Raw genomic sequence first — 19,470 nt, 5'->3', positions numbered from 1 at the left:
CATGCCGGCGCTGCTTTTCAATATTTCGTAATGCATTTAACCATGTTAATAACAAAAAAAAGTAATGCAAAAAATGTAAAATATTTTTATTCCCTTCAAATAGTTTCCAATTAGACTGCAGTTGTCATAGAGATGACCGCGTGATAATATAATTTGTATTATATTCACGCACGATTCATGAGTTACATTTTTTTTTGCAATTTTTCTGTTTGCTTTAGTTTTTAAATTTTAAAATTTGAAGTGACGTGACACTTTAATATAAGCACTAGATTATACAAAGTAAAGTGTTTTAATACCACCAAATTTAATCTCTTTTTTAAAAAAGTTTTTTTTCGGAGGGTTTAAGAAATCCAAACAGAATTTCGTAAAAAAAAAACAAATTTATACAAAGCCAAATCGAGTTGGATGCATTGTATAAAAGAGAATGAGTCAAGGGGAGTGGAATGTTGCTTCAACTAATTAGACACTTGTCATTCGTCGTAATGTTGTAATAAATACCGTTACAATGTCATTACCGGCATTACTCGTTGGCATTTCTTTTGCACCTCCTGCCGTCTCATTCCCCAGCACATGCCCACTCTCTTTCACACCATCGTTCCCTCTCTTTCCACGCTTTTGGCCGCATTCACTCATCAGCGCGGTGAAGTCTTTGTCAATGGCTTGTTAGTTTACTTGTCTCCACTTCTTCTCCCCCCCATTTTCGCCCCCTTTCGACTTTATTTAAAACTTTGTTTTGCTTTACAGCTTAGAATTTTTAATGAGCTTTCGTCTACCGCCATACTCCTTATACCCACTTTTTTTCAGTAGTTCTTGTTGGTTTTCCGCTTTTCGTTCGGTCATTTCTTTCGTTCTTGAATGTCATCTATTTTTAAGCTTGTTCTTTGCGCACATTTTCTGTTGTTTTTTCTAAGGGGTTTAAGCGGGGTCATTGCTTAGTTAGAGTCACTTGAGACGGACTTGGCCAAAGAGTCAAGCCGTATTTAATCTTCCATTGAAACCAGAACTCAGGTCTCTCGGGGGTCTCAACTTTATTAAAAGTCTCAGGAGCTTGGAACTTTCTATATTGCGTTGTTGGAATTCTCATGGTGTATATTTATATAAAAGAAAAATATTGCTATGATCAAACATATAATTATATACATACATGTAATAAATGGTTAATTTTAAACTGCAAATTGATTTTTTTTTACAAAATTTAATTCTTTTTACGTAGTTTCTTAGTACTAGTATTTTGTTGTTCGGTTTCAAAACATCTCTCACAGTTCTTTAACCCAAGAATTTCCCATCCTCAACCATATTTCGTCGCCTTCTTTGTACCAAGTTCCCCCAGTTTGCTCTGAAATATACGATCGTTCCACTAACCTATCCCACTTTTTTTTATTGGCTTTTCTCAAAGAACCCTCCCTCTCCTGCTCTTCATATTTTTCCCTTTTTTTACCATTCCACTTATCGCACCTTGGCAATGTCAGGGGTCCAAGAACAGAACAAAACGGAGCCTAGAGACAAGACAATAAATATCTTAACTGAAACATTGGAGTTGGCTTATCTGCGAGTAAATATTGCCCAACATAATTTACACACACCAGCCGCCAAGAAGGGAGAGTGATAGAGATGGGTATATATATAGATATAGGTATAGGCAGAGCCGCGACAACAACAACAACAATTGTGTAAACAGAATGCAGTCAACCTTTTTGCTTGACAAACAACTCCAAGATGTCTGGATAATTAACGCTAGTCAAAAGTTGGGCGATTTTGGGGGCGACGAAGGGCGTGAGCTGGGAAATTTCGGCGTAATTGAGTGGCTTATTGACTTGGGGCATATTTGTAGTACGAATTACGCACATATTTGTGCGTGTGTGTGTGTGTGTGTGTGTGTTTGCCAGTATTTGTGTGTGTATGTATGTGTTTGAGCCGCTTTTGTCATATTTGCCCAGAAATAAAGAGAGAAAACGGAATAATAAACGCAGAATCCTGTCGAACCGGTTTATATAAATAGATAAGCGCATAAAAACAACGTTCATTACGCAAGAATGTGCCCTAAAACGATGCAACCAAGTGCCTAAGTTTTTTGTTCGCGAGGAGCAGCAGCATCAGCAGCATCAGCAGCAGCAGCAGCAGCAACAGCGAAAACCTGAAATCTGCATAGAGCAAGATTAATTAACTCGCGACGGCAGACGAGCAGAAAGGAGCATCAGCAGCCAGAGGAGCAGCAACATCAGCAACAGTTCTAGCAGCAGCAGCAGAAGCAATATATGTTGCAGCCGCAACATCAACTACAAGTGCAGTAGCAATTGCTAGTAGCAGCAGCAGAAGAAATATATGTTGCAGAAGCAACATTAACTATAACTGCAGCAGCAACAATTGCTTGAAAAAGGGCAGCAGCAACACTAGCAATATCTGCAACAAGAGCTGCAAAACTCCTAAACGAAAGTGAATTGCCTAGCTGGAAACATTTACCAGAATGCGTTTTTTTGCCAGCAGTGGCCAGGCTGCAACATCGCCAGCAATGGCTCACAGTTCCAGCGATGAAGCTGGAGAAATAATTGAAAATTCCCACACCAAAAGGGCTGAACGCTCTGTTCTCCACAGCAATGGGGCGAAGTCAAGGTCGCTGGAACGCTATTCGGGGGCACCCAAGATCCATCATCAAGCGCTGGAGATTCTACCGCCCTATGCCACGCCCACGTGCAGCACTCGCCGCCGCCTTCTCGCCCCCTTTCGCTCGCTGAAGCGTCGCAGTCGGAGCAGCAGCAGCAGCAATGAGTCGCACCGCTTCAGCAATCACCTGAACAATCTGGTGGTGGTGAACGTAGGGGCGGCGGCTGCAGTTGGGGGCGTGGCCAAGACCAAGGCCAGTTCGCAGAGCGGTGACAGTGGCACCGGTGGCACAGAACTGGAGCACGAAATGGAGCAGGACGACGACGACGATGAGGAGGAGGAGGAGGAGGAGGAGGGCGTGGAAATGGACGGCCTGAGCCTGAGCTACTCCCAACTGAGTAGCAGTGGCTGCGATGAAGCAGCCGCCGAAGAAGATGTTGCCGATGATCGCCCAGCGACAGCGACTGTCGCTGCCTGCATGCAACATGTGGCCGATGAGCGGCGACGCAACATCCTGTCGCTGTACTCGTCCTCGTCGGAGGAGCAGCTCCACTGCCGCCTGGGCGACATAACGCTGGTGGACGACACCTACTCCAACTACGATCCGCAGAACGAGGCCGAGCGAATGTTTCTCCAGGTTGTCGGAATTTTGCGCGATGAGAATGAGGTTTGTGTATGGGCTAACAGTCGTTGGCTGGAATATTGATCATGCCTTTCTATACAAATATTTCAGTCTATACACTTGATTAAATGATCCAATACCGTGGTAAAAAAAACATTGTAAATCCAAATATTTTGTACTCAATTTAAATATTTTCCATTTGACTTTCATCCATTTCGGTTTTTAGTTTTAGCTTAATTCATACTTAAACATTAAAAATTCATTTGATTATTTTCGGAATTGATTTTACTATCTAAAAAGATTATTTAAATTTAAATCATTCTTAGATTAAATAAAACGTATTTAAATCGAATGGCATTATTATTATTAAATAAAGTATTTAATAATAAATTATGCAGCTTAATACGCATTTGTTTTAAAATTATGATTAAATATCTATTTCCATATATCACAAATATTAGGTTTTACAATTTTCCTAGAATGAACATATTCAATTCAATGTAAATGTTGTACAATTACCTTTATGCAACATTTATCAAAACAAATAATACATCTTTAAAATGTAAAACTCTCTGAGCACTCCAAAGAAATAAATTTTTTTAATGCTGATTGAAAAAGGAAAATATGCATTTTAATGTATAATTTTAATTAAAAGAATCCTTGCCGTCTCCCTGTTTATCCAGCTCTCTGTTTCCATCATTTCCTTTAAAATCTTGATTTATTCCCACCCACAGCCATAACGGATTCCTTTTTTTTTTTTTTTTGATCGTCATTTATTTAAGTAGACGTGTCCTTGCTAAAAAAAAAGAAGAAAGGAAATGGCAAACAGCTAACCGAGTTTTTCTTTCTCTCCGTTTTTACCCCTTTTTTTGCACCCGCCCCTCACTTTCTTTAAGCGAAACTTTTTCAGTCTCACTTGCAATTTCAATTAATTATTGCAAGCAAGGATTTCCGTTTTAAGCTTCACTGAGTAAAGGAGTAACAGAAAGAACCATGAAAACAGGAAATGAGCAACAGTTTGATGAAATGTTTGATTTAACTGCAGAATAATTCAGCTCTAACCTTTCCATTAAATGACAATTCATTCTGCCATGTCAGCCGCGCATATTTGTCAATTTAAGTCAGAAAAATGCTGCCATAGCTGAGCTTACACCTTGCATTTCCCATAGAGCATGTAAAGCATTATTAATAAGCTCTATAAATGGTGCCCGTTCTAAACAAATTTGTTAGTAACAGTTCTCGATTATTAAATAAATAATAAAGTAATTAAGTAAATGATTAAAAAATATAGTTTAAATTGGCAGTTCCTAAACAGTAAACATTTATTTATTGGCTCAATGCTCTCGATTAATTAAAAATAATGAGTTAATTAATAAAATTGTCCATCAACATTTGTTTACTTTTAAAAAAAATTAAAACCCAAAAGCTTTAAGCTTTATTGATTCAAACAAATAGTTTAAATTGGCCAGAGAAAAATGTATAAACAGTAAACATTTTATTCTTTGTATAATAATTAAAATATAAAACAAGGAGGAAAAATTCATAATTTCTCTGTGTGATGCCATAGAAAATATGGCGATAACATTTACTTTATATATGTAACCAAGTTTCCTGCTCGACAGCCGCAGGTGGAACGGAGCCAAGGAATTGTTATGGAGTCTAGCGGATGGTATTAAATTACACAGAGTTGCACTTTTTAAGTACACGCCATGGACAAACGCCCCCAACAATGGCAGGGCAAAAAAAAAAATAAAAATGGCACCCCACCAGCCGTAGTCCGCCTGCCTGTTGACTTTGCAGGGATTCCCTTTGGCACAGGCCCACAATGCATGTAGCCTGGACTTTTCTTCGTCGCTTGCTGATTAAACTTTCCTTCTTTCCTTGCTGCCGACGACGGGCCAATGAAGGAGGCAGCTTTAAAAGTGCATTGCCCTCTTATCAGAGGGCCACCGTCCCATTCCTGCATCCTACATCCCCCGATGCCTTTGCCATAATGACTTCGATGGCAAACAGCTTTCTTGTCTCTTTGTTGCGGCGGCCACTTTGTTGGCTTGTTGCCACTAATTAACGGAGGTGCTGCGATTGCACAGCAATGGGGGGGGATGCATATTTATTGTAAACATCAAATTATTGATTGCAAGCGACAAGTTGGCTACAGCCCTTGGGCGCCTTTGTTGGCTGCGTTTCCCGCTCCGCTAATTAAAAAATAAATAGCGAAGGCAGCTCAAAGCAGCTCCACACAAAGGGTTTTCAACTGGAGTTGCTCTCACAGCGGCAGGAAATAATTTGTGTGCTTAATTAGCAGTGGAGCAGTAGGTTGATGGTAGGTGGTGAAGAACTGACAAAAATAAATGTGGTAAAAAATAAATGACCAAAGACTCATACAATATTTAAATGTGAATAACCAGAGGGGTTAATTACATTATCATTGACGAGTTGTCTTTAATCATAAAGATTATTATTTTAAGAAAGAAATAAATTAAATATAATTATATTATTGAATCACATTAACGATAAGGTGCACAGAAACCAATCTTTCAAAGCCATTCCGATATGACAAATAAACCCCGAAAAAGAAAAGATTATTTACTAAGTTTTCAAAGACAAAGCAACAATTGCATCTGGGAAATGCCACAAACAAGAGTTGCACAAGAAAAATACATGAATACGGCCAGCCAAACGCATGGATAACTGCCTGTACAAGTGCATTATGGGGCATAATGCTCCGACCCCGGGAGCCGCAAAGAGTTAAAGGCTGGAAAAGCTAAGGCAAAAGTTCCAAATCAAAAACACAAACTCGAAGAAAACTAAATTAAAAAACTACACAGAAGCCAGAAATGGGGGGTGCAGTCGAAAAGAGAGCGAAGGCAGCCAGGGAAAACTAAATGAAATAATAAAGAAAAGCAACCCGAAGAGGAGGAGTGGGTGATTCCTGAACACCCTTACTCCTTGCGGGCTGAAGAAACTTTTGCTTTGCCAAGGTAAATGCATTTTGCTTGTTGCATACAAAACGGCAGGCAATGAAAGTTTCTCTTGCCGGTTTATGGAAATGGAAAATGATGGGGATGCGGGATGTGGGATGTGGGAAATGGTAAATGGTAAATGGTAAATGGGAAATGGGGTGTCAAGGTAAAAATTGAAAAGCGAAAATTTTCTCAGAGAGCTCACACTCTAGGGGAGCCGGTGTAGTCAAAATGGGCCAAATGAAACGTGCGCAGATGTTGCTCCTTTCGGCTCCTGTTGCTCCTGTTTCAGGACCTGCCTTTTCCAGTTTAGAGTTACAAAAGCGCCAAATTGACGCTGCGGAAAGTGCAGAAAGTGAGAGAAAAGAGCAGGGAGTTTTGGGCAACCCAGTGCATACAAAGGACATAAACGTTAAAGCGCAAGCTGGCTGCTTTTAACTGCTAATGAAGAAGCGACTGCGGCACTTCAAAAAATAGACAAAGTCAACGGCTTGGAACAGCTGTGTCTGATTCGCACATACTTACCTAAAACTTACAAATTGGGTGTATATAAAATTTTAGAGAATGAAATCAATTGGGTCCCAGCATCATTGCGCACATTAAAGATGTTTCCAAGGAAACAAATCGAAATCAGTATGCAAGGAAAAGAAGGGGGACAATCACCCTGGCAAACTAATCCGATTTAAAATATCTACCATGTTCACTAACCGGAACTGATTGGCATTACTTCTTATGTTGTCTGACAAGCTTGGACCAACATTTTAATCCCCTTAGGTTGGGCATAATAAGCCCCTACTGCAACGTGAGCGCCACTAAGCTCATAATCATAATGAAATTAATTTTGTGAAAGGCGCCCATGGATGTAGGCAATAAAAGAGCTGCAGTTTCCATAGGTATCTGTTTGTGGCATGGTAATGCTACGCAAATAAAATGCATTCTTATGTCCCAAGCCTCAATACAAACGATAACACGAGGGATAACACAATAGTGATCATTATCCATTTCATCTAACTGATTACCCATTTTGCTTGGTTCTTACAGAAAATGCGTCAATTCCAGAAGATCCTGGAGGATCTGAGCTCCCGCGTTGCCCTGGCCGAGCAGACAAAGACCGCCTGGCTGCCGCCCTCCTCCGTGGGCGAGGCCAACGAGCAGATGCAGCAGTTGCAGCGGCTAAGGGACAAGATGACCACGGCCAGTGCGCTCCTGGATGATTGCAACGAGCAGCAGTCCTTCTTCACCGCCAACCAGGTGCTGGTGCCCACACCCTGCCTCTCCAAGCTGGAGGATTTGAATACGCGGTGAGTAGACAATGTCCTTTATGTTGTGACACACATCCTTACTGGATTGTTTAAATGACGACAGCATGAAGCTCCTGCAAATCGCGATGGATGAGCGCCAAAAGGTCCTGTGCCAGGCTGGTGCCCAGCAGACGCACGAGAACGGCGACGACGGACGCACCACATCGAACAGCGGCACAATCGGACCCCTGCCCAATCTCGGTCAGAGCGTCAAGCCGCCCTGGGAACGGGCCACCACTGCCGCCAATGTGCCTTATTACATCGAGTGAGTATGCCGTTGAGTATATCAAAGTCACGGGATTTTTAAAAATTATAAAACTCGTGCAAAGCATTTTTTAATGCAAAACTCAGGCCGAAGGACTCTAGCTGGCAGAGACCTTTCAAATGTTCTATTTTAGTATAATACTTGTATACTAGACTTAAAATTATATAAATTAATGATTTTCCTGCCGATTTCACTTGCTAAACGTCATAAAAATAAAATTAGATTTGATAAATCGGTCTTGAGACAATTCAAATCAGTAGTTTTATAAATTATTTAGTCAGGTTGTATATGCAGTTGTCTGTAAAATAGTAGCACTTTTTTGCTTACAGAAACGTTCATTGAAAATATTTTTGAAGAACTTTTAGAAAATAAAATTGATTTTAAAAATGTTTTTAAATTTTTTAATTAAAAATAATTCAAATAATAAAAACTTATTTATTTCCATGCAAAGTTCAGATTAACGACGATAAACTAAATAAATATCAACGATTTTTATCTTCATTTTGTTTATTGGTTAGTAAGAAATAATATTAAATAACAGTATATATGTTTAATGCCTTAAAAGTATATTTCTGATCACTTTATATGTTTTCCCACTGCTATTATTTTGACCACAGCTGTATTTAGGCAAATAACCATTATATAATTACTAAACTTTTCTACTTTTTTATTTCTACTACTAGCCATGAACGCGAGACCACGCACTGGGACCATCCCGAGATGATTGAGCTGATGAAGGGCCTGGCTGATCTCAACGAGATTCGCTTCTCCGCCTACAGAACGGCCATGAAACTGCGATCAGTGCAAAAGCGATTGGGTGAGTTTAGCATGGAAGCACATCATCTGCAAGCTTACTATTTAATGCCATCTCCTTAACAGCTCTCGACAGGATCAGCATGTCCACCGCCTGCGAGTCCTTCGATCGACATGGCCTGCGTGCCCAAAACGACAAGCTGATCGACATACCCGACATGACCACGGTGCTGCATTCGCTCTACGTGACAATCGATAAAATTGATTTGACGCTAATGCTGGACCTGGCCATCAACTGGATCCTAAATGTCTACGACTCGCAGCGCACCGGCCAGATACGGGTGCTAAGCTTCAAGGTCGGCCTGGTGCTCCTCTGCAAGGGCCACCTGGAGGAGAAGTATCGCTACCTGTTCCGCCTGGTTGCAGACAGTGACCGACGGGCGGACCAGAGGCGACTGGGACTGCTCTTGCACGATTGTATACAGGTGAGGGTCGAGTACAAGAGAGGATGCCCATTAAATTAATTTATTTTTTTTCCTTTATGCGTGTATGTACAATGTAATGTAAATGGTTTTCGATACATTTTTTTATCATTTCTATAGCAGCTATATAATATTGTTGTCCGATTTTAACAATATATAGCCATAATTCTAAAAATGTAAATCATTGCTTTATCTTGAAGAACATATATTCATAAAAAAAATTTAAAACAGCAAAATTATAAAATCATTTTCTTTGGAATCTTTATGATCGTCCTGATTTTATACTACCTGCAACAGAAAAAAAAAAACATTTGAGAAAGTTGGATCCAGGTAGTTTTTAAAGTGAGGAACTAGTTTGCGTTAAAACGGACAGATCGGCTCTTCAAGCGTTTCTAACTTTTGACTAAAATTGCAAGGATATAATTATTATTTTACTTTCTCTTCATTAAATAAAATTTTAATTGCTTTAAAATTGAGTCATTTAATATTAAGTAGAAGTAAAAAATGTATTAATAATAATCAATAATCAAAAGCTCGTTTAATTGCTAAGCTCATAAAGTTTTAATAAAATTATTAACTTTAACACACTATTTAATAAATTCTATTAAATGTTATATTTATATATGGTCAAATTAAAACATTAAACTTTTTGATAATATTTAAAAATTTAAATCTAATATCGTCACTCTTCATTCCTAATTCAAGGTGCCCCGCCAACTGGGTGAAGTGGCCGCCTTCGGGGGCTCCAACATTGAGCCATCTGTGAGGTCCTGCCTGGAGCAGGCTGGCATCTCGCAGGAGGCCATCGACGGCAACCAGGACATATCCATCGAGCTGCAGCACTTCCTCGGCTGGCTGCAGCACGAGCCGCAGAGTCTCGTGTGGCTGCCAGTGCTCCATCGACTGGCGGCGGCTGAAGCGGCCAAGCATCAGGCCAAGTGCAACATCTGCAAGGAGTACCCGATCGTGGGCTTCCGCTACAGGTGCCTCAAGTGCTTCAACTTCGACATGTGCCAAAAGTGTTTCTTCTTCGGCCGCAATGCCAAGAACCACAAGCTCACGCATCCCATGCACGAGTACTGCACCACTGTGAGTGGAAAGATCTCATTTAATTGACAGTGAGTTGTAATGAAACTTGCCTTTTTCTCCATCCACGTAGACCACTTCCACCGAGGACGTTCGTGACTTTACACGCGCCCTGAAGAACAAATTCAAGAGTCGCAAATACTTTAAGAAGCATCCACGCGTCGGTTACCTACCCGTACAGAGTGTCCTGGAGGGTAAGTCATAGATAGATTTATATTCTATGATTTTTAGATATCCCAATCTATAAACAAATAAACAAGTTGGAATTTAATTATATAAAACAGACAACACACAAAAAACTCACAACACATCAGTTTTAAGTTCGGATTTTTAATGCAATTATCTAGACTACTTAAAAAACCTCTTTTAATTTCTTAGGAATTTAAAGTAAAATTTTACTTTAAATTAATAAACAGTTATTGACCAATTTTAAATTTAAAATTTAAAATAAATAAACAGCAACAGGCTAATTTAAATTTTGTATTTTAAATATTATTGTAGTCATGAGTAAGACATTTGTTTAAAAAAGTTAATATCAAATGCAAGTCCCAAAAGAAAGACAAAAAAAATATATAATTAACAAATACCTACAGTATAACAAATGAAATTATTTTTAAATTAGACAAAAAATTGTACTTAAAATTTTTATGTCGCTTACTATTTAATTAAAAATCTTAACTTTAAATTGCAGTTATATTCGAATATACCCTTAAGCTGTTGCACAGTGTAATTTAAATTATTTGTACAATAATAATTTTTTTTTCTTTCAGGTGATGCCCTGGAGAGTCCGGCGCCCAGTCCGCAGCACACAACACACCAGCTGCAGAACGACATGCACTCGCGACTGGAGATGTACGCCTCGCGGCTGGCGCAGGTGGAGTACGGGGGAACGGGCTCGAACTCCACGCCGGACAGTGATGACGAGCACCAGCTGATCGCTCAGTATTGCCAGGCGCTGCCCGGAACCAGCAACGGCAGTGCGCCCAAGTCGCCGGTCCAGGTGATGGCCGCCATGGACGCCGAGCAGCGGGAGGAGCTGGAGGCGATCATCCGCGATCTCGAGGAGGAGAACGCCAACCTGCAGGCGGAGTACCAGCAGCTGTGCAGCAAGCAGCAGAGTGGAACGCCCGAGGATGCCAACGGCATGCAGCACTCCAGCTCCAGCATGACGGGTCTCTCTGGCCAGGGCGAGCAGGGACAGGTGAGATACGCCGACCCCTCATTTTTTTTTTTTTTTTTTGGAATTTGTTTTCTAATTTATTTTCAAATTATTTGCAGGACATGATGGCGGAGGCCAAGTTGCTGCGCCAGCACAAGGGACGCCTGGAGGCGCGCATGCAAATCCTGGAGGATCACAATCGACAGCTGGAGGCCCAGCTGCAACGTCTGCGCCAACTCCTGGACGAACCCAATGGCGGTGGCAGCAGCGCCACCAGCAGCGGTCTGCCCAGCGCCCCCGGCTCCGCCTTGAACTCCAAACCGAACACCCTGCAGACCCGCTCGGTGACCGCCTCGCAATTGAACACAGACTCGCCGGCCAAGATGAACCAGCAGAATGGCCACTACGAGCACAACTCAAGTGAGTAGAGTGGAGTGGAGTTATATCCCCCATGGGGCGACATTATTCATGTGCCCATGTTATTGAGCTTTGTGTGGCAATTAGCATAGTTTGATTGGGTAGTTTGCGCAATCGATTTGCTCTTAAAGGGACCTAAATGATAGTATGCATAGTATGGTTTTATGCAGCTTGGAAAATTAAAATTAAATAGGAAGTTTAGGTTTGTTACATTCTTAAAATATGGACAGGTTCTGGCTTTGCCAATTCTTAAGAAAAACAATATTAACGGGTTCACCTGGAAAGTAGAATTTTAAGGCTTAAATAATTAGTTTAAATTAAAATTAAATTTTTAAAAATTAGATACAAAAAAATTAAATATTATATCTACACTCTTAAAACTAAATTCCTTGATTTTAGGAAAAATTGCCTTAACATTAGGAATGATTGCCTTAAATTTGAGCCTTTCATACAAAATTTACGAAGACCTTACCTAAAACGACATCCAAGGAATTTATTGCCTTAAACTTCGTTCTAGGTCATGTTTTTATAGATTTTGTATGGAAGGCTCAAATTTAAGTCAATAATGGCAAATTTGTGCTAAAATTAAGGCAATTTAGTTTTCTGAGTGTATAATAGAAGAAAATGTTAATGGGGTAATCTTTTTATAGAAATTTTCTTCCTTAAGTAACCCTTAACAGAAAGCAAGGGTTATTTGTGTAAAAGAATGACACTTGCTGAGATTATTTCTGATCAAACAGATCCTACTCCCTCCTTCAATTTTTTTTAAAAATTGATCAATTCAAGATACAGCAACAGTTTGAAAATAATTGTTTACCTTAATAGTTTTAGGCAAGGCAAAATACAGCTACAGCTTAAGACAGGTGTTTCAGATAATGAGTGGGAACCTCCCCAATGTTTAGGGTTCAGGCGAATTGACAACCTCACTACCCACTAGCATTAACAACTAACCTCTAATTGTGTGCTGTTCTTGTCTGTTCTGATCCAACTCCCCGTCCGCCCGCTCTCCCACTGCCCATGTACACCCCCATCAATTTACACCCTTCGTCGAAACCGAAACCGCAAACACACACACTCGCAGAGGGAATTATGCTGCCGGGAATGAACAGTGAGATGCAGCAACAGCATGCCCAGCTGGCCAGTCTGGCGGCCAAGCATCACCAGCACCAGCTCAGCGGAGCCCTGAATGCATTGCATCAACAGCAGCAGCAGCAACAACAGTTGCAGCAACAACATCCGCAGCAGCAACAGCAGAGGGGTCTGATGACGGGCAATGGCGGCCTGGACATGTCCGGCGGCATGCAGACATCAGTCGGATATCTGGGCGACGACGGACGCCCGCCACCGCCCCCGCACTCCAGTCTCATGCAACAGCAACAGCAGCATCAGCAGCAGCAGCATCATCAGCAGCACTTGAATGGTGCGGATACTTCTGGCAGCCGCCACTGTCGCCTTTTGTAGCCTGTCCAATTTTGTGACCGCCTCTGTTGAGTTTGTGTTTCGTTTTGCGGTGCCTACTTTCAGGCGCTGGATTATATTTTTATTTTCATTTGCGACTCTCTTGTGCTGTGTTGTTTGTGTTTATGTTGTTTCCTTGGTTGTACAACTGTATCCTCTAAATACTAATCTCGATTATTTCTCTTGCTCTGCTCTCGTTCCACTGCCCCCGCCCTGCAGATCTTGCCTAGAATGTGTTGGATTAAAGCGGTAATGCAACGATTTGTGTTGTCACTTTTCCATTTCAGGAAATCGAAAACACTCTTTTTTTCCAGAGATTTATCTAATCGGAATGTATTTCTGTTTTCTACAGAGAACTCTAGTGGCCTGGTGACCGTCATTACCGAGCAGGAAATGGAGAGCATCAACGATGATTTGGACGAGACGTCGAGCAGCAACACTACGAACACAACGACGACGACGACGACCACAGCTACTACGGAGAAAACATGCGTGGAGCTGCAAAAATAACACCTTCGATACTTAACTGCAAGGCATTAAACTAAAGCAAAACAAAAAAACAGTATAAGAATCCAAAAGAATTAGCTGCAAGTGAGGAAATCCAATTGGCTGGCCTGCAACATATTCTAAATAATCATACCCAAACACCTAAACATAGATCCATATAACTATTGTGGTACATATATTTATACATTATTGCATACGAAGAATCGGATGTAGGAGGATTTGAAGAAGAGCTTGCAGCGGGCTGATAACACTTTTTTAGTAGTTATGAAAGATACAAATCTATATATATTATATAAAAATATCGAAGCATAAGTAAGTGAAACATATTGAAAGCTGGAAATAATGCAGAAATGATTTAAAGATTAGATAAGCCGTAACTCCCACACATACATATATACCTACGATATAATAATGAACACACCTATATCATAATTGAAACATAATCATAATTTGCTAGAACATGCAAACTTGTTATTACTTGCACATTTTTCAAAAAACTGAGAAGGAAAACAAATTTCAAAGATAACAATGCGAACCCGTTTTGGGTTAGCTCTCATATCATTTCGAAGCTTATACAATAAGCGTTTTAAATGTAAATGTGGAAACATGCAATCAGTTTTAATTTGTATTCTTATTTATTCCGAGTTCTTGTGTATTATTTCTTAATATTATTTAATATTAATATCTGTGCTAACTGAAAGTGTGCTGCAATGTTTTTAATTAAAGAACTATTATTGAACATCACGGACTCTTTACTTTTTACTCTTATTTTGTTTTTGGTTTGTAGACATCATTATCTTCATGAACCTAATCATATGCTGACGAATACGATCACTAAATGGACCACCTTTTTCTATCTACTTAATCGAATCGAATCTTATCTACTACATGAACCATCAAATAAATTAGATAATCCACACCATTCCAATGAAACTAGTCAAATTACACTTGGATAACTCAGATATACTTACGAATCAATTGATATTGAAACTGCTTTAAAATACCTAAACACCACAAAGAACTAATCGAATCGATAAATTTAGATGTCTACAACTTGATACCCAATATCGTACAATACTCACATCAATGTAAGCAAAAGATATAATCGAAAGAGAAAGTAAAGTTTTAACCTAGGTATGCCACAGATCAATAAATATTTATAGATATATCAAATATTAGCTATATATTGATATCGAAAATTTGAGTTTATTTCCCATGAAACACCGTTTAGCTAACGAAATTGAAAACAAATTAAGAACGAAAATATGGACAATATGCAAAAATTTTTAGGAACTTTTATAATTTAGGTTTCTCACCTATCGATTTGGTTTTTTTTTTAACTAGGTTCACTTATCACTAGAATTTCCGGGCACTTAGTGAATTACACACAAAATTACTATACATATAGAATGCATTATATAAAGAGAATATAGCTATCAACAAAATGCAGTTAGCTAAATTTTCAATCACTTCTGTGTAGTGAAATGTCCCAACTATAGGTATTTTTCTAACCATACCGTACCAAAACAAACAAACAAACCGAATCGAAGTGTGGAAAAGATGTCCTACCAATAACCAATCAATTTTAGTAAAAAGAAAACCCTCCGTTTCAAGTTATAAACAAATGAACCAAAACCGAAACAAACTTGCTTAAATCATCTATCTAATCATTAGTGAAACATATCCCATTCAAAAGCATATATATATAAATTATATAGGTCTAAACCATTTCTAGGAGTACATAGTCGAGGACGAATTTAAAAGCATCAACAAGTCAAGTCTAGTAACTGAGATCTGAGTTGAGAATAGCCAAAGCTGCCATTTGTTTGTCCCCAATTTTATACTGATAACTGATATTAAGCAAAGCAATTCAAGCATATCCCGAAATAGTCTTCATCATCCAGTGGTTGTCTACAATAGATTTATACCTTGCGCGTAAACCCGATGAGGAAGTCGGTCGGAGCGATCCGCGACGAAGCCAAACAATCAACGAAGAAATTATGAATTAAATATTATACACTTGTCAAGGAATATTGTGAGCTATATTAGCCGCTTATTTACCGTATGTACGAGTACACAACGTAATTAGTCTCTTATTCTAAGCAGATTTACTTAGCTAAATTGTGTCCAATTGTAAAGGCCTGTAGAGCACAGCACTTTGTACGGTATATCAGCCTAAAACCCTTAGTTTAAATAATAATCCTACACATCAAATCAATCAGACGGAGAAAGATAGACACAAAGCCCCGAGCTTGGCAACTAATCGTTTGTGTTGGAATAGAAGCTTCAAAATTAATTTAGTGGTAGCAGGCATGACTCAATTGTACCTATCTTTTGATACCGTTTATTACAAAACTAAGGACTATAATCGTATTTAAATTGTATACATAATCGAGTGCAGCGAGACCAAAATGCACTCAGCATAATGATGAACTTTTGAAGTCGGATGGAGTCTATAACAATATCGAACACATTTCAATCTGTTCTACGAATGGTAGCTCATAGAACTTATTATACATAACACATAAATAAATGAACCATTATGCATTGAACTAAACTTATTTATAACATACGGTGACATACTCAAAACGTTTATATACAACACACATATATTTATACATAATCAGAATAATTATACATATGAGATATGCCACATACGATATCATATAACATATACATATATGAACCATTGCGAAAAGTTGATACAATAAATAAAACACACATCAATTGCGTTAAACGGTTGCTTTGTTTAATTCGAATGAGGTTTGTGGGATTAGTTGTCAAGAACCTGTGTTAAACTGTTGGATTTTAGTTTAAATACCTCTGTTTTTTTTTTTAATTTTGGGATCAACTTTATCAAAACCACTGGTTTTTGGTCACTTTTCCACGAATCCATTTTTTCGAAATTTAGAAAGGGTTTACATTATAAGGATAACAAAAATGGACTCGAAATTACAAGACAATTTTTAAACGCAGATTTTTAGAGGCTTAACCCCCAAGACTTTAAAAATATACCTCTACGAAATAGAATGTCTGTGAAAATATATATGGACTTAAAACTGCTGGTTTTTGGTCACTTTTTCACGAATCTAATTTTCAGAAATTTAAAAATACTTACGTAATAAAAATAAATAAATATCTGCCCGAAATAACAAGACAATATTCAGCGTAGATTTTAAGAGACCTAATACCCAACAATTTTAAAATACACCATTTTTCGGAAATTAAGAAAGGGGTGACATCATCAAAATAACAAAAAATCGATCCAAAATTACAAACCAAGATTTAAACGCAGATTTTTAGAGACTTAAGCCACAAGACTTTTAAGATATACCACTTCACAATCGGACGTCTGTAAGAAAAGTTATGGGTTAAGAACTGCAGGGTTTTTGTCACTTTTCAGCAAAGCCATTTTTCGGAAATTAAGAAAGGGGTTACATCATCAAAATAACAAAACATCGATCATAATTTACAAACCAAGATTTAAACGCAGATTTTTAGAGGACTAATCCACAAGACTTTTAAAATATACCAATTCGAAATCAGATGTCTGTAGGAAAAGTTATGGATTTAAGTCAGCAGGTTTTTGGTCACTTTTCTGTATGGTAAATTTCTGAAAATTTAGACATCATCATCAAAATATCAAAAAATTGATCATAAATTATATGATCTGTGAAGAACCCAAATAAACAATGTATTTTTTTCCTTTATCGGTTTATTTCTCTAGACTAACCATTCAACAACATATTTCTAAGACATGTACATAGGCTAGGTGTATCTTAAAATCAATCTACATGTTGGATCGGAATCAAATCCCTCGAAGAACACAGCAAAAGAGATTGAGAGCAGAGCGTTTGGCACAGATTAAGCCGGAGATTCAGTTTTGGGTCAGTGTAAGCTGCGTGCGATAGATGAAGTCGAATCAAATCAGATCAGTTCAGATAGTTGGGAACAACGTAGTCGCTCAGTGGTGATAGTAGGCATGGGGATCCACGGGAGCGGGACCCGGAACAGGAGCCGGATAGTGGGCGTAGGGACTGTGGGCCAGGGCAGGATAGGCGGCATGGAAGTGGGCGGTGGGCAGGACGGGAGCAGCCACCGGAACAGGCACTGGGGCTGGAGCTGGTGCAGGAGCTGGAGCAGGAGCAGGGGCGGGGCCAGGGGCCCGGTGGAGGGGACCCAGGGCCAGCGGGTACGAGAGCAGAGGAGCCTTGGGCACCGGCGGAAGTGGTGGCGCCGGGGCCGGACCCGCGTAATGAAGGTGAGCAGGTGCTGGAGCGGGTGCGGGTGCGGGTGCGATGATGGGTGCCAGGTGGGCCGGTGCCTTGTAGGCCAGCGGCTCCTTGCGAACCACTGCGTTAAATCCGTGGTGAGGATCGGCTGTGTAGTCTACGGTGCGCTTGGTGCCATCCGGATCTACCACTGAATAGCTGCCCTTCACCACATCTCCGTGCCGCGTCTCGTGCTGGGACTTGAGATCCCCCGTATACCCGTCCTGAATGTCATAGCCGAAGGAGTACTTCGGTTCGGGATCGTAGGGCTCGGGGGCGACCGGCTTGGGCGCCACATATGGTCCGGGGAGCGGGCCGTGGGCCGGCGCATATCCTCCGTAATGGTGCAGAGGTCCGGGACCAGCTGGTCCGCCATAGTACGGTCCGGGTCCGATCACGCCCGCATAGGCAATGCCGAGCACGGCGCTCAGCAGGGAAATCTATAAGCAAATTGAAGAAGGCAGAAGTTAGACAATGTTTATATTTGATTTCTATCAACGAAATAATATATCCACTATTTGTGCTGAAAGGGGCTTTTAAAAACGTATAAAATAAATAAAAGAAAAGAAAATAAGTTAGAACTTCCGTAAACCTAGGCTTTATACATTATTTAAATCAATAAATCAATAAATCCATTTTTCAATTTGGCCCGAACTTTATTATTACAGCTATAAATTAAGTGGTCCAAATTAAATAAAAAACAATACTTATACTGTTTCTTGAGTTATTACCTATTATTTCCTATGACAGCTTAACGATTGTGAAAGGTACATACAAACAGCTCTAACATTTAGAGAATAGTTTGCGTTAAAACGGACACACTGACATAGTCAGATCCTCTGTTTAAGAAATAATCGCAAGAGACTAACTAAAATTTCTTTCACAAGGGTACCACATAGTTATCAGTTAGTTAACCTTGACAAAGTTGGTAGAACAAAATAATTGTTTTACTAATAACTTGAATTTTCTCTTTCCAAACCGACTTTGTTTACAGCAGTTCCACACTCATTGTAATTTTAAAAATGAAATAAAAAAAACAATAGATTTCCACTTTGATCAGCCCTTTTTTCACACCTTCAGCATAACGATGTCTTGCAGGGGTATCCTTTCCACTCGCTCACAGTTGTCACAGGCTCAGCACACACCACTTAAAAAGTGGCCGGAGTAGCGTTGAATTCGACGACGATCGCGCTAGAAGAAGTAACCAAAACTGCAAGCTTTGGCTGGGAGTTCTGGCCATTTATACTGCCAACCGGCGGCAAATGTCGCCTGCTTCACATGGCGCAGTCGAGGCAATAAACTAATTTCAGATCAAGAGAGACCCGGCCAGAGTCAAAGTCTTCGGTTTGGGCCAACGATCAAGCACATGGCGCAGAAAACAACAACAGCCAGCCAGAGTTGCAGGTATACTTTTGTCGGAGTGAAGTGGAGTGGAGTGGCGACACGGGGTCGGGGATGGCCTCTTGCCCACCTGGCGGCAAATCGTGTGCCTGGCTTCAACTTTGGCGCAGTTATCGTGTCGACTTAGAAAGGTTATTCTTCCGCTAAACCATTTAAAGTGACCCCATAGCCAGCCTGCGCTTTG

At 39.9% G+C, this 19,470-nt stretch overlaps 2 protein-coding genes across 20 annotated transcripts in view; one reads left to right on the top strand and one right to left on the bottom strand.

Moving 5' to 3' along the window:
• LOC108135750 (dystrophin) overlaps positions 1 to 14,353 on the top strand; it is a 165,673-nt gene extending 151,320 nt beyond the window's left edge. For 6 of the 19 annotated variants that reach the window (XM_041709561.1, XM_041709560.1, XM_041709559.1 and 3 more), the window contains 9 exons: positions 7,228 to 7,487; positions 7,552 to 7,752; positions 8,436 to 8,569; positions 8,632 to 8,990; positions 9,693 to 10,076; positions 10,147 to 10,267; positions 10,844 to 11,274; positions 11,352 to 11,652; positions 13,460 to 14,353. In XM_041709561.1, coding sequence (XP_041565495.1) covers positions 7,228 to 7,487; positions 7,552 to 7,752; positions 8,436 to 8,569; positions 8,632 to 8,990; positions 9,693 to 10,076; positions 10,147 to 10,267; positions 10,844 to 11,274; positions 11,352 to 11,652; positions 13,460 to 13,617 — 2,349 coding nt within the window. In that variant the 3' untranslated portion in view covers positions 13,618 to 14,353. The other 13 variants (XM_041709556.1, XM_041709563.1, XM_041709555.1 and 10 more) reach the window with 9 other exon arrangements.
• A 2,965-nt stretch (positions 14,354 to 17,318) lies between these two features.
• On the bottom strand, positions 17,319 to 19,002 carry LOC108149642 (cuticle protein 21). The gene is made up of 2 exons (XM_041709342.1): positions 18,960 to 19,002; positions 17,319 to 18,325 (listed from the first exon to the last, which is right to left on the bottom strand). The coding sequence occupies exons 1-2, from the start codon at positions 18,966 to 18,968 to the stop codon at positions 17,579 to 17,581; spliced, it is 756 nt and encodes a 251-aa protein (XP_041565276.1). The 5' UTR covers positions 18,969 to 19,002; the 3' UTR covers positions 17,319 to 17,578.
• Positions 19,003 to 19,470: the final 468 nt, after the last annotated feature.

The sequence above is a fragment of the Drosophila elegans genome, unplaced genomic scaffold (genome assembly GCF_018152505.1).
Source record: "Drosophila elegans isolate 14027-0461.03 unplaced genomic scaffold, ASM1815250v1 contig_476, whole genome shotgun sequence".
Taxonomy (NCBI): domain Eukaryota; kingdom Metazoa; phylum Arthropoda; class Insecta; order Diptera; family Drosophilidae; genus Drosophila; species Drosophila elegans.
The sequence above is the reverse complement of the archived record's forward strand: the minus strand, read 5'-3'. Positions and strand labels throughout refer to the sequence as shown.